The sequence below is a fragment of the Paroedura picta genome, chromosome 4, assembly GCF_049243985.1.
Source record: "Paroedura picta isolate Pp20150507F chromosome 4, Ppicta_v3.0, whole genome shotgun sequence".
NCBI lineage: Eukaryota > Metazoa > Chordata > Lepidosauria > Squamata > Gekkonidae > Paroedura > Paroedura picta.
Genome location: NC_135372.1, coordinates 25,911,633 through 25,924,712, shown reverse-complemented (window position 1 = coordinate 25,924,712; position 13,080 = coordinate 25,911,633). Strand labels below are relative to the sequence as shown.

Below are 13,080 nucleotides of genomic sequence, written 5' to 3'. Positions count from 1 at the left end.
TACAATTCCCAGAAGCCCCTGCCAGCATTTGCTGGCAGGGGCTTCTGGGAATTGTGGTCCATGGACATCTGGAGGGCCGCAGTTTGACTGCCCCTGGTTTATTGGCTCAGAAATGGGTGTGGTCCTGCTTTGAGCCAGACACCCCGTCATGTTGGCTCTGGAAAACAAATATGAGCATTGGCTAATTGTAGCACTAGAGAGAGGGGAAAGTGTCCTCCTGAAATATTTGTGGGGTGCTGGGGCTGCATTACAAGAAGGCCTTTCCTCCTGGGATGGAGAGGAAGAGGGAATACCTCTTCTTAGTCTGTGATCACCACCAGCAGCTGCACAAATATTTGTATCAGGACATAGTTCTGTCTGTTCCTTTTTCTTAATCGCAGGCCCACCGTATAACTTTCACGCAAGCTGATTAATGTACATACATTCCCATTTAGTGATCTTTAAAGGTAAAAGTATCCCCTGTGCAAGCACCGAGTCATGTCTGACCCTTGGGGTGACGCCCTCTAGCGTTTTCATGGCAGACTCAATACAGGGTGGTTTGCCAGTGCCTTCCCCAGTCATAGTTTTTAATCAATTGGGTCAATGCAGCCTGAAAAGACCAGGTTGAATCCCTTTGAGCACCAGCATGGTGTAGTAGTTAAAGAACGGTGGACTCTAATCTGGAGAACCGGGTGGGCGACCTTAAACCAGTCCCAGTTCTCTTAGAGCTGTTCTCACAGAGCAGTTCTCTTAGGGTTCTCTCAACCTCACCTACCTGGGGAGAGGAAGTTTGTAAGCCGCTGTAGGACTCCTTTGGGTAATGAAAAGCAGGGTAATAAAAACCAGCTTCTTCCTTCCATTGTCCCCAGAGTGGGCAGAGCAGCTGACACAGATGGGTCGAGGGAAGCACTTCATCGGAGACTTCCTGCCACCAGATGAGCTGGAGAAGTTCATGGAGACCTTCAAAGCGCTGAAGGTAAAATGCGGCTGCTTTAGCTCAGCCTCACGCTGTGTCAGGCCGCTCCCCAAGCTTTATTTGCGCATCCCCAAGCTTTGTTTTGGTGGAGTTTAAAACCTGTATGGTGGAAGAGCTTCTGAGAGACAGGGCAGCGAGGGGTCAAGCAGATCACATGAAGCCACCCTGTCGTGAATCAAACCCTCCGTCCCCACCCAAGTCGGTATTGTCAGTCCGGAAGCTGCTCTCTAGCATTCCAGGGTCAAGTCTTTTACATCACCCACTACCTGATCCTGAAGTGAAGATGCCGGGATTTGAATAGGGGACCTTCTGCATGCTAAGCAGATCCTCTGCTGCTGAGCCTGATTCTAAGGGGGAAGGGCTGGTGTACATTGCCCTGAGCTATGCAGCCAGTTTCTTGATTGCAGGCTTTCTAGCCCGTACCGTTGAGGGAAAGGCCGCAAATTAAATCCCAGCGCAATAACACATCAGCAGATGGTAGGATCTCTTCATCTCCTCATGTCGTTCTGAGCATTGGAAAGAAAGAGGCAAATTAGACCCTGCCGCCTGTTGGTTGTGGTGGGTGTCAGCAGCCCCTTACCCATTCCTGTTTGAGCCCTCGAGGGCCATCAAGTCTAACCCCCTTGCCCAATGTAAGAAATTCACAACCACCTGCCCACCTACAGAGACCCCAATTCCATGTCCAGATGATCCCCCCCTCCAAAAAAAAAAAGAATCCCTGGCCAGCCTGGTCTGGAGGAAATTTGCCTCCTGACCCCAAAGCAACGATTGGCATTTCCCTGGGCATGCAAGAAAGAGCCATTAGAGCCAAGCACTGACACATTCCCTTCTTCCCACCCACTCACCATCTGCCTAAGTTCCTTCCCAAGAAGGAGAACCCACCACTTCTTCAAATCTTCAGCTTGGCCTGTCCTATCTGGTGGTGGAAAGTGCTGTCCGATGGCAGATGACTTAGGGTGGGCCCGTAGAGTTTCCAAAGCAAAGAGAGGGACAGAGGTGGTTTGCCATGGCCCAGCAATTCTTGGTGGTCTCCCATCCAAGCACTAACTAAGGCTGGCCTGGCTTAGCTGCCAAGATCTGATGAGACTGGTCTAGCTTGAGCTGTCGAGGTCTGGGCATTTGTATCCAGTGGATCCTAAACACCTTCTCTCCCTTTGCCCCCTTTTTCCTCCACAGGAGGGTCGCGAGCCAGACTACTCGGAATACAAGGAATTCAAGCTGACAGTGGAGAACATCGGCTACCAGATGCTGATGAAAATGGGCTGGAAGGAAGGAGACGGTCTCGGGTCTGACGGCCAAGGCATCAAGAACCCCGTCAACAAGTGCGAATCTCGTTCTGTGGTTTCGTTATGCGCCCCCTGCTGCCCAAATCCTCTCTGCGGACAGCCACGGAGATTGCATCCGCAGCCTTCTGGTGGCCAAACAGCCTGCAAGCACGCCCTCCCTCCTTGCCTCTGTGCCATTTGGCCCATCTTCACTCCGTTTGCCCCTGCCGGACAGGCAGAGAAGCCACTTATTGTTTTAATTGCTTAGTATTGTTTTAAAATGTCATTTATTGGTTTTGATTTTCATATCTTGCTTCCCTACGGCTCTGGGCAGTTTATAGATTTGGTGTACAAATAGGGATGGGGTGGTATACAAGTAAAATGTTTATTTATTTAGAGTAGGGGTTCCCACAGTTGGTAGTAGGCCCCCACTGGAGGCAAAGGAAGGATCCAGGGTTCTGGTGAGGAATTTGGAGGCAGTAGGGGGGCAGCAGTCTGACTCTTCCTGCTGCAGCTGCATTTCCCTAGCAGGAGGCATTACAAGGTGGCTTGCCTTTTCCCACCTCTGAGTAGTAGTGACCATCGTCTTTCTTGGTGGCCTCCCATCCCATTGCTGACCAGGACCAATCCTGCTTAGCTTCCTAAAGACAATGGCAGCTTCAGCAGGTGGCCTGGAGGGGACCGTATTCCTACTGAGCCCCTTCCCCTCCTCAGACTCCGTCCTTCCCACGCTTCACCCCAGATCTCCAGGAATTTCTTCACCCAGGGCTGGCAACCCTTACCCAAAAGTCTCCATCCAGGAGACTGGAAAAGCCTCCTGCTTGCTCCTGGCCACAGGGTTTCCCACTGCTTGCCTCTGCCTTTCTTTCCCCATCTGTCTTTCTCCCCAGTGTGGATCCAAAGTGGCTTTGACAAATGACTTTTACAAAGAGCTTATATATTTTTCCCAGGCTAAAATATGGCCACTTCGTAACAACCCAAAAAGGAAGTGTAGGCAATATTGTGTGTTTTGAATTTGTATACACCGAACACCAGGAAAGAGGTGTCTGTCCGTACGTGTGACCTGGCAGCCAAGGGGCGGCAGCCTGAATAAGTTTGGGAACCACTGATTTAGCGGGGTAACGCTCAGTCTGGTTCTGTCTTAAAACAGGGGCGTGACAGCAGTGGATGGGGCTGGGTTCGGCATCGATCGTCCCGCTGACCTGACCAAAGAAGACGATGAGTATGAAGCGTTCCGCAAGAGGATGATGCTGGCCTACAGGTTCCGGCCCAACCCCCTGGTAGGGACGGGCATTCTCCGTTTCGGCAACCGACATTTATTTATTTATATTTGTATACCACCCTCCCCTGAGGCTCAGGGCGGTTCACGTAAAACGTAGAAACAATTAATCGAACTTAGTTTTCATAACGATCTTCATACAACATAAATAATATATGAACATTAAAGTGTAACATAGGTGCAAACTATAACAATACAAACAGGTCCAGAGCAGAACACATGGGTGGGTTTTTAGGAGGGAGGCAGCAGGGGCCCTGGAGATGTTGCTGGTCGCTCGGTCTCAGCCAAATGCCTGGTGGAAGAGCGCCCTTTTGCAGGCCCTGCAGAGCTGTTTTAGCTCCGTCAGGGCCCTGATCTCTGGGAGCTCACTCCACCATGTGGGGGCCAGAATTGAGAAGGCTCTGGCCCTGGTCGAGGCCAGGCGGGCTTCTTTAGGGTCAGGGATCATTAGCTGGTTGGTGGCGGCAGAGCGTAAAGCTCTTTGAGGGGCATAGGCAAGGAGGAGGTCCCTCAGGTTCACTGGGCCTTGACCACGTATGGCCTTAAAGGTAATTACCAGAACCTTTAGCCTGATCTGGAATTCAACTGGCAACTACTGTAGTTGCTGGAGAATGGGCCAGATGTGGGCCCTCCATGGTGTTGCTGTGAGGACCCTGGCTGCTGTGTTTTGGACCAGCTGTTGTTTCCGGATCAAGGCCAAAGGCAGGCCTGCGCAGAGCAAGTTACAGAGGTCCAGTCTAGAGGTGACCATTGTATGGATCACTGTGACCTTTCTGTATTGGTTGGGGGAAGGTTAGATGGGAGAGTCTGTGATAATGGAGCATTTCCCACCCTCGGCTTATATGCGAGTCAATAAGTTTTCCCAGATTTTGCGGTAAAATTGAGTGCCTCGGCCTATATACGTTAATTTTGTGGTGTCTTATGTGCTCTCTTGTGGCGCAGAGTGGTAAGGCAGCAGACATGCAGTCTGAAAGCTCTGACCATGAGGCTGGGAGTTCAATCCCAGCAGCCGGCTCAAGGTTGACTCAGCCTTCCATCCTTCCGAGGTCAGTCAAATGAGTACCCAGTTTGCTGGGGGGTAAACGGTAATGACTGGGGAAGGCACTGGCAAACCACCCTGTATTGAGTCTGCCACGAAAACACTAGAGGGCGTCACCCCAAGGGTCAGACATGACTCAGTGCTTGCACAGGGGATACCTTTACCTTTACCTTTACCTTTATGTGTTATGGTTTCCATATGTTTAATGTATTGTAAGCTGCTCCAAGCTCACTCATAGGGAGAGGTGATCTAGAAATTAAAGTACAAACTAAAGAAACCAAGGACTGCTAAAATCTTTACCGTCCTCCTGTAACGGTCTGACTTCTAACGTCCTTCTCTTTTTGTTCCTGCAGAACAACCCCAGACGCCCTTACTATTGACTCGGTGTTGCCTGTTTTCCTCCTCCAAGCAGTGGTCTGTTTGTACTGTGAGATGTTAACAGAAGTCCATAGTCTCCTCCTCCCCCCGCACCCCTTTTCTTTCTTGTTGAAAAAGGTTCTGTTTTAATATATAGCCCGAGCCTCGTCTTGCCTCCCAGCCAAGAACGTCGGACTTGTTTTTAGGGAGGGGGTGTGGTGGGAATGCAAGGGGTTTTTTTGAGGACCTGAGGTGCTTGAAGTAGAGGAAGGGGGTACGGTCAAAACCCTCAGCCTGGCTTCAGAACAATCCAGAGAAAGTGGAAAGGGCTGATCCTCCCCGCCCCAGATGTTTCCAGGTCTCGAGCGTGGATGTTAAGGTGGGCCAAGTGATATGTATTCTTCTGCTTCTTTGTAAAGGTGTCTCACTGCAGATCCCAGGAGCCTGTGTATTAACAGGGTCTTGTTTCTCTGCTCTGTGCTCCATAGGAAAGGTGCCCCAGCGTGACACAGGGCTTGGGTTGGCAGGGGGATCTTGAATGGGGAAGCGGTAGTACCAGAATCTTACAGACTCCTTTGCTGTGCTTAGCCCGAAAAGAGATCCTTTAGGGGAAGGGAAGTGCCCAAGGGACTGTTGATCTGGATGAGTCTGGTTGTCCTTTTTGGGAAAGGAGAAATAAAATTCTGCTTGGCAGTCATAAACGCCAAGGATCCTTTAGCTGAGCCCTGCTGTCCTGTTTTACTCCCAAGGAACTGGGTTCAGTGTGAGGGTAGTTTCTTTCCCCAACATTACCAGAGACCCCTGGAACGTCCTCTCAACCCCCCCCCCTCCCCACCACCTCTCGGCAGCAGGTCTTTGGTTTGTGCCCTGCCCCCCTCCGTTCCCCCAAAGTATGAAGCAACTATTTCATTTTCAGGTCAGTTGTTTTTCTTTGTTTAATCTTGCAGAGCTGTAGAATTGATGCTTTTGGCTCTTGACAAATGAATAAAGCTGCAGAACGGAGTCCACGGCATGGGGTTGTATGTGTGTTTGGTGCGAGGGCTGGCCCCGAGAAGCGCCTGTGACGTTGCGGCCTCAGGGCAGGCTGGGCTTGTCTCTTCTGACTGATGGCTCCTCTCCTGGCCAAAGAAGTCTTCCGCAGTCCACGGAATCCCTTCTCCAGGGGTAACCAAAGACATCCAGCTGCTTGCCCAAGCAAGTCACGGTCCTTCAAGCAAACAAAACTGAATTGGCTCTTTGCCTTCAGGTAGCCGGCGGGGGGGGGGGGGGCTTACGGGCAGTGCCCCACCCCAAACTTGCCCAGCTCCATCAATCGGCTTTCCTCTTGCTGTGAGAGGAGCCTAGACCCACATCTCCTTTCATGTGGGCAGGATTCCTCTCTATTGGCTGGCTGGACAATGCTGCTCTCCTGCAGAGGAGTCTCCCCTGTGCAGTGCTCTGGGCTAGAAAGTTTTGCTGCCTTGAAAGCCTCTCGGCCAGCCAGTCTCCCCTCCCTTCCCCTCCCCTTTCCAACCTCTTTGGGCAAGATTGGTGCTTCCACTGCCCCCTTACCAAACAGAAATTGCTCCCCACAACAAGACATTTTTGGCTACGGGCCTGCTTGCCCCCATTCCTGATGCTGATAATGGCACCCTAGAGTGGGAAGGGGCCATGCAGGCCATCCAGTCCCACCCCCTGCTCAATGCAGAGTCAGCCTCAAGCAACCAGGAGAAGGATCTCTCCAGCCGCTGCTTGAAGACCACCAGTTAGGGGGAGTTCCCCACCTCCTTGTTGTTTTCTAGACATCACCTTTCCCAATACTAGGAGGTACCGCTTTGAAAATGGGACCTTTTAATGTGCGAAGCAGAGGCAAAGCCACTACTTTTGTGTGTATCTGATGTCAGGGCCGTGGATGTTTTATTTGCAGATCTTGACATTTTCTTTGAATCTGAGAGCCAGCTTGGAAACATCAGACTTTCAGCTTTCAAAGATTTGGATCCCGGTATGAGATTTTCAGGTTTCTGGCCGCTGTGAAACTTAACACTGACTTCTTCAAGGCTCCATATAATTCTATTAAAGCTAAGAAAGCAGAAGTGCAGTGCATGTAAATGGGGGTGGGGGATCCTTTAGACCAGGGGTAGTCAACCTGTGGTCCTCCAAATGTCCATGGACTACAATTCCCATGAGACCCTGCCAGCGTTTGCTAGCAGGGGCTCATGGGAATTGTAGTCCATGAACATCTGGAGGACCACAAGTTGACTACCCCTGCTTTAGACCTTTACCTCAACAATAAGCTGTCCTCCAAACTGCATATAATTTTATTTACTTCATTTATGTGGAAAGCCTTTCTCCCCTCTAGGGACCCAGAATGGGTTACATTATTCTCCCTGCCTCCGTTTTATCCTCACAACAACCCTGTGAGGCAGCTTAGTCTGAGCGTGTGGGCACCCAGCCAGCTTCCCCCACAGAGGGAGGATTTAAACACGGGTCTCCTTGCTCGTAGTCTGACACTAAACATTTACGCCACACTGGCTGTCTCGGTTCCGGTAATTATTTTAAAATCTTCAGTTGACTTCCCCCTTTCCCCAGTGGAAAAAAACGGCTGGATCTAACCCAGCCCTTCTCAACGTTTTTAGGGTTGAGAAGCCCCTGAAATATGCTTCGGGCTTTGAGAAATCCCAGAAGTGGCAGGATGGTGCAGAATACAGTTGGGAAGCCCAGCTGTGTACACATCTGGGGCCCCTCCCCATCCCCTCCAGGCCCATCATGGCATTTGGGGAGGGGAGGAGAAGTCAGCATAACCATTTGTGGGCATATCTCTTGACGAATGTTTAACAGATTTAAAAAATACTTTTTCATTTACAAAAATTAATTAACAGTGCTGTGTCAAGGTCACCCAGCTGGCTGCACGTGGAGGAGGAGTGGGGAATCAAACCTGGCTCGCCAGATTAGAAGCCCATACGTATAACCAGAAATTGTAAAAAGCCTTAAGACAGACATTCCTAATCCGTCAGTCAATTTTATTTACGGTCCATTGACCAGCGAGGAAACAAGTAAAATATCACCAAGCATAAGGGGTTATAAAAACGATATGGTATAAGTTGAAAATACATGGTCAATGACAATAAGGAGACAAAATAAGATTAACTATTAAAATAATTATGAAATCGCATAGTTATCAAAAGAGTTTTGGGTCTGCCAATCGCAGCATGATGAAATTCTTGCTGTGCTTGTCATCCAGAAGGTGCCTCCGTATTAGACCCTCAGCATGTTTTCAAAAGAATCTTCTAGAGGGATAAAATGCGTCAGGAGGGGCATGATCCACAAATGCCTCTCTCTGACATAAAGCGGGCAAAATAATAGAATGTGGGCAACCGTCTCGACAGTATCCAAACAGAGAATGCCTCAAGGGCATGGGTTGTTCAGGAAAACAGACATTCACAATATCATGAAGCCACAAGGAAAATCCAGTTTCCATTTGTGTCGTTTTTAGGCTGTCCTTATTTCCTGTGCTGTATTGACATCTTTGAGTCAGGAAAAGAGAGTCAGTGAGTGATGGATTGATGGGTCTGAAGTCATCCAGTGTGGTTTGTAATATAGTAGGAAATCCCCCTTTCTCACCCCCCCCCAGCCAACAGTACCTTAAAAAGTTTTATGGGGTTACCCCTGCCATAGCCACATATTCTCTGTGAGACTCTTCAGCTGCTGGTCGGACGGATCGATGGGCTCTGGCAGCGGAAAGCACACTAAAATTGCAACTGGCTTACGGTGGCCCAGGAGGGTCTTCCAGGCAAGAGTCATTCAGAGGTGGCTTGCTGTTGCTTGCCTCTGCATAGCAACCCGGGACCCCCCGGGACAGTCTCCCATCCGAAAACTAACCAGGACTGACCCTGCTTAGCTTCTGAGATGGGGCCATTAAGGTCAGAGTACGTTCTTTTTAATGCATCATAATTGTCCTCTAGGTCAGTGATCCCCAACCTTTTTATCACCAGGGACCACTCAACGCTGGGGACCACTCACCGGGGACCACTCAACGCCTTTTACTGAGGCCCGGTGGGGGGGGGGGTAGTTTACTCCTCTACTCTCAACCACTGCCCTAACGCTCTCTGATCGTTATGGTAATGTTTAGACATCCCTTCAAAATAAGATACAGACACGCCACAACAATGAACATAAGGAACATTTTATTTTCATGGAAATTTTAACTCATGACAATGACAAATCAATGGGAACCCTGAGCTTGTTTCTCTGCAACGAGATAGTCCCATCTGGGAGTGATGGGAGACAAGGACACCTGAAGTGTGTTGTAAAGGGCCGGGGGGGGGGGGGGGAGGCGTACTTCGGGGCCCACCTCCAATTAGTCTATGGACCACATGTGGTCTGTGGCCCACAGTTTGGGGATCTCTATTCTAGGTTTCTTACTGCGGGGAAATGAGAAATGAGCCTCTTGTGGCGCAGAGTGGTAAGGCAGCCGTCTGACAGCTTTGCCCATGAGGCTGGGAGTTCAATCCCAGCAGCCGGCTCAAGGTTGACTCAGCCTTCCATCCTTCCGAGGTCAGTAAAATGAGTACCCAGCTTGCTGGGGGGTAAACGGTAATGACTGGGGAAGGCACTGGCAAACCACCCCATATTGAGTCTGCCATGAAAACGCTAGAAGGCGTCACCCCAAGGGTCAGACATGACTCGGTGCTTGCACAGGGGATACCTTTACCTTTTTACTGCGGGGATGCGGTTTCTATACTAGAAAATAGGCTTCACAAGGCAGGTTAACAAAGGCCACTCATCTATTTTGAGAAGAGAAGGCCTTGGGCACACCTCACACCCTGTCTGCAGTGACATCTTGTCCCTACCATCATCAGAAACACCCTTGTCTCTCTTGGCTTTTAACTGCATTCTGGCTTCTTGGGTATAGCACAATAGCCAAACTGGGGGTGGGGGGAGGGGGGGAGTGGTTTGTTCTATGCACAGTTGGCTTTTGAGGAAGCCTCCTCTCACCCCCCCCCCCTCCATCCCACAATGAACAGTCCCTTATCTCTGTCCAAAGGTCTTGCCAGCCGAAGCCAGGCATGTGGACTGTTGTACTCCAACTCAAAAAAGGAGGGGCTGGGTAAAAATGTGACCCCAAATTTCAGGTTCTCACAGCCGGCAACCCCTTCTGTCATCCTTCCGGCTGACCTGCGTGGAAGTCTGAAATACCTAGTTCTGCTATTCAGGAGTCTCCAGGAGCCACTGGACATGAGGAAGACTGTGGAACAGGGTGTCCTAGCTTTGACTTGAAAAGTAAACACATTCTTTCCAAATGCATTCACGGGCTGTGCATTGAAGTTTTTGATTTGCAGAGGACTGTAGGGAGAAAAACATGGGGAAGGATCAGTTCCCTGTTGTGGAGTGTTCTGTTCCAGTGGTTCCCAACCTGGGGGTCAGGATCCATTTGGGGGTTGAACGACCCTTTCACAGGGGTCACGGCAGGGCAAGCAGCTTGGCCAGGAAGGGGGACGTGCCATCCACACAACAGCCTTGCGGGGAAGATCGAGACAGAGCATTTGTCTGTCTGGAGCAGCAGAAAAGGGCGAGATCGGCATGGTGGGACAAGAGGACTGAACTGAGAAACCCCAGGAAAAAAACAATTTATATACAATCAAGAGCAATGGATCTTCACACCATTGGTCAGTTTCGGTTTAATTTCTGTGAAAGAACACTTGCGTAGTTTTATGGTTGGGGGTCAGCACAACATGAGGAACTGTATTAAAGGGTCGCGGCATTAGGAAGGTTGAGAACCACTGGTCTAAGAGAGGGATAGTCAAACTGCAGCCCTCCAGATGTCCATGGACTACAATTCCCATGGGGTTAACGAGCAGCCCATGGGAATTGTAGTCCATGGACATCTGGAGATCCGCAGTTTGACTACCCCTGCAAGCTGTGCGCATGACTGGTTGCTCGTTAACCCCAGAGGCCCTGCTCAGCCACAGTCTAGACCTGAGCACACAGTCTTGCGCTGTCCGCTGCTCATGATGTGAATTGCTCCTCTTGGTAAGGAGGGGGAAATGAGGGAATATTGCTCAGTTCCCCCAGTGGGAGGCCTACAACCAGAGCAAAGAGACCCAAGTCTGCCCTGTTTACTGCCCCCATCAGCCCTTGCTATTCAAAGGTAGGCTGCCTTTGAGGTAGGAAGTTCCATTTGGCTATCCCAAGTAGCCCTCGGTGGACTTGGTGAATGTCTCATCCCACACCCCCATCTCTGTGACCGTGGGTTCCACGTAGGAATTGCACATTGGAAGCGACTGAGGGAGCCTGCAACCTATACACTGAGACCAGGGGATTCCGTTCAGTTTCATGCTCAGAAGGTCTTGAACTACAGGGGGTTGTTTTTAATGCTTGCTTTTGTACATCGGGAAAGCATTGGACAATTAGCTTCGGCGGCTGACTCCCTGTCGGAAACTATGGAAAGAACCCCCCCAGAGCTGAGAATCGATTAGGAAACGGCGAGGCTGTTATCTGGTTCACCATCCAATTAAAAGAGTTTCCACTGAAGAATTGTCTCTATGTTCTTCTGGGCTTGCCACCTCCAATCTTAATAAATATACCTCAAGGTGCCAATCTGCACCAAGTAAAGCGAAAGAACGGCAGGACCAACGTCCTGCAGTTTCCTGCCGTGGTGGTTCTGGGTGGGGAAACGTCCTGCAATATGCTGGCGAAGGATGGATGTGTTCAAGCACTGCCGTTTGTATGTGGAAAACTGAGGGCCAAGCATTGCTCTGCACATGTGTGAAGAACAAGATCGCCATCCTTCAGGCGGGGCATGGAGACCTGGTTGCTAGCTCTGAGTTGGGGAATTCCTTGAGATTGGAGGTGGGGAGCCTGGGAAGGGTGTGGTATGATGTGTGGTCCATAATGCCATAAGTCCGATTCCAATGCAGCCATTTTTTCCCCAGGGGGACAGATCTCAGTACCCCTGGATACCATCTGTAATTCCAGGGGATCTCCAGCTATCACACGGGCATGGATTGCCATCCAGGGAGCTCTGGGGTTTACACAGCCTCTCCCGGAAGTTCAGATGGCTGCTGGTATCACTGGACACTCCTGGAGCCCACTTCTGCTGCTCTACAGGCCTGGTCTCTTTCTCCACAAGGGCAACAGGAAATGATTGATTCATCGATTGATTGGCTGGCTCCCACATCCTACTTCCAGGCCCATTTCTCTGAAGGGAATGACACCACTTCTGGGGTTCCTTAACGCTCCAAAAAAATTCCAGGGGATCCTCCATGGTTAAAAGGTTGAAAAAAGGCTGACCTGGAGATCTGAAATTACAACTCCTCTCCAGATGACAAAGAGCCAGTGGCCGACAAGTGGAGGTCCCTGCCCTCCCGAAACCCCACCCTCCACAGGCCTTACCCCCAGGTCTCCAGGAAATTCCCACCCAAAGTTGGTAGCCTTATCGAGTGCTCATGTGGAAAACATTTGATTGTAAGTGCTCTGATGGGGGGTGGGGGTGGAGGTTGAATCAAAAGACCATCCAGGAAAGCGACTCTCTACAATTTCTTTCTATGCTCCAGCGGTTTAAATTTGGCAAGCCCCCGGGCTAAGCGAGGCTTGTGCAGAAAGTCAAGCAAGAACAATTAGAATATTTTTCTCCCCAAATATTTCCTCCCCTGCAAGAGCTTTCTGTGTTCCGCAGGGCCTGTAAGACGGAGCTCTTCCGCTGGGTCTTTGGTTGAAGTCAGGGAGCAAGAGGTCAGATGGGCCCCTCCAGGTTAGATCATCATCGGTAGAAGAAGAATTGTTTCTTATATGCCGCTTTTCTCTATTCAAAGGAGTCTCCAAGTGGCTTCCAATTGCTTTCCCTTTCCTCTCCCCACAACAGACACCCTGTGGGGTGGGTGAGGCTGAGAGAGCCCTGATATCACTGCCCGGTCAGAACAGCTTTCTCAGCGCAGTGGCCAGCCCAAGGTCACCCAGCTGGCTGCGTGTGGGGGAGCGGGGACTCAAGGCTCACCAGATTAGAAGTCCGCACTCCTAACCACTACACCCAGCTGGTGGTGGACTGCCGACACTCATAGACTGTCCTTTGAGGCGCAGAGAGGGCCTTTGGATAGAGAAAAGCGACATACAAGAAGCAATTCTTCTACCGATGATGATCTAACCTGGAGGGGCTCTGATTTGGGAGAATAAGTTTTTTTTGCTGCCCGGATATTATGCTTTTAACGGG

General features: G+C 50.4%; 1 protein-coding gene across 1 annotated transcript in view; it reads left to right on the top strand.

Moving 5' to 3' along the window:
- The window catches only part of SUGP1 (SURP and G-patch domain containing 1), a 30,428-nt gene extending 24,526 nt beyond the window's left edge, over positions 1-5,902 (top strand). The window contains exons 11-14 of the mRNA XM_077332031.1: positions 849-955; positions 2,132-2,277; positions 3,371-3,500; positions 4,892-5,902. Coding sequence (XP_077188146.1) covers positions 849-955; positions 2,132-2,277; positions 3,371-3,500; positions 4,892-4,918 — 410 coding nt within the window. The 3' untranslated portion in view covers positions 4,919-5,902. The remainder of the gene's footprint in view (positions 1-848; positions 956-2,131; positions 2,278-3,370; positions 3,501-4,891) is intronic.
- The last annotated feature ends 7,178 nt before the right edge of the window (positions 5,903-13,080 follow it).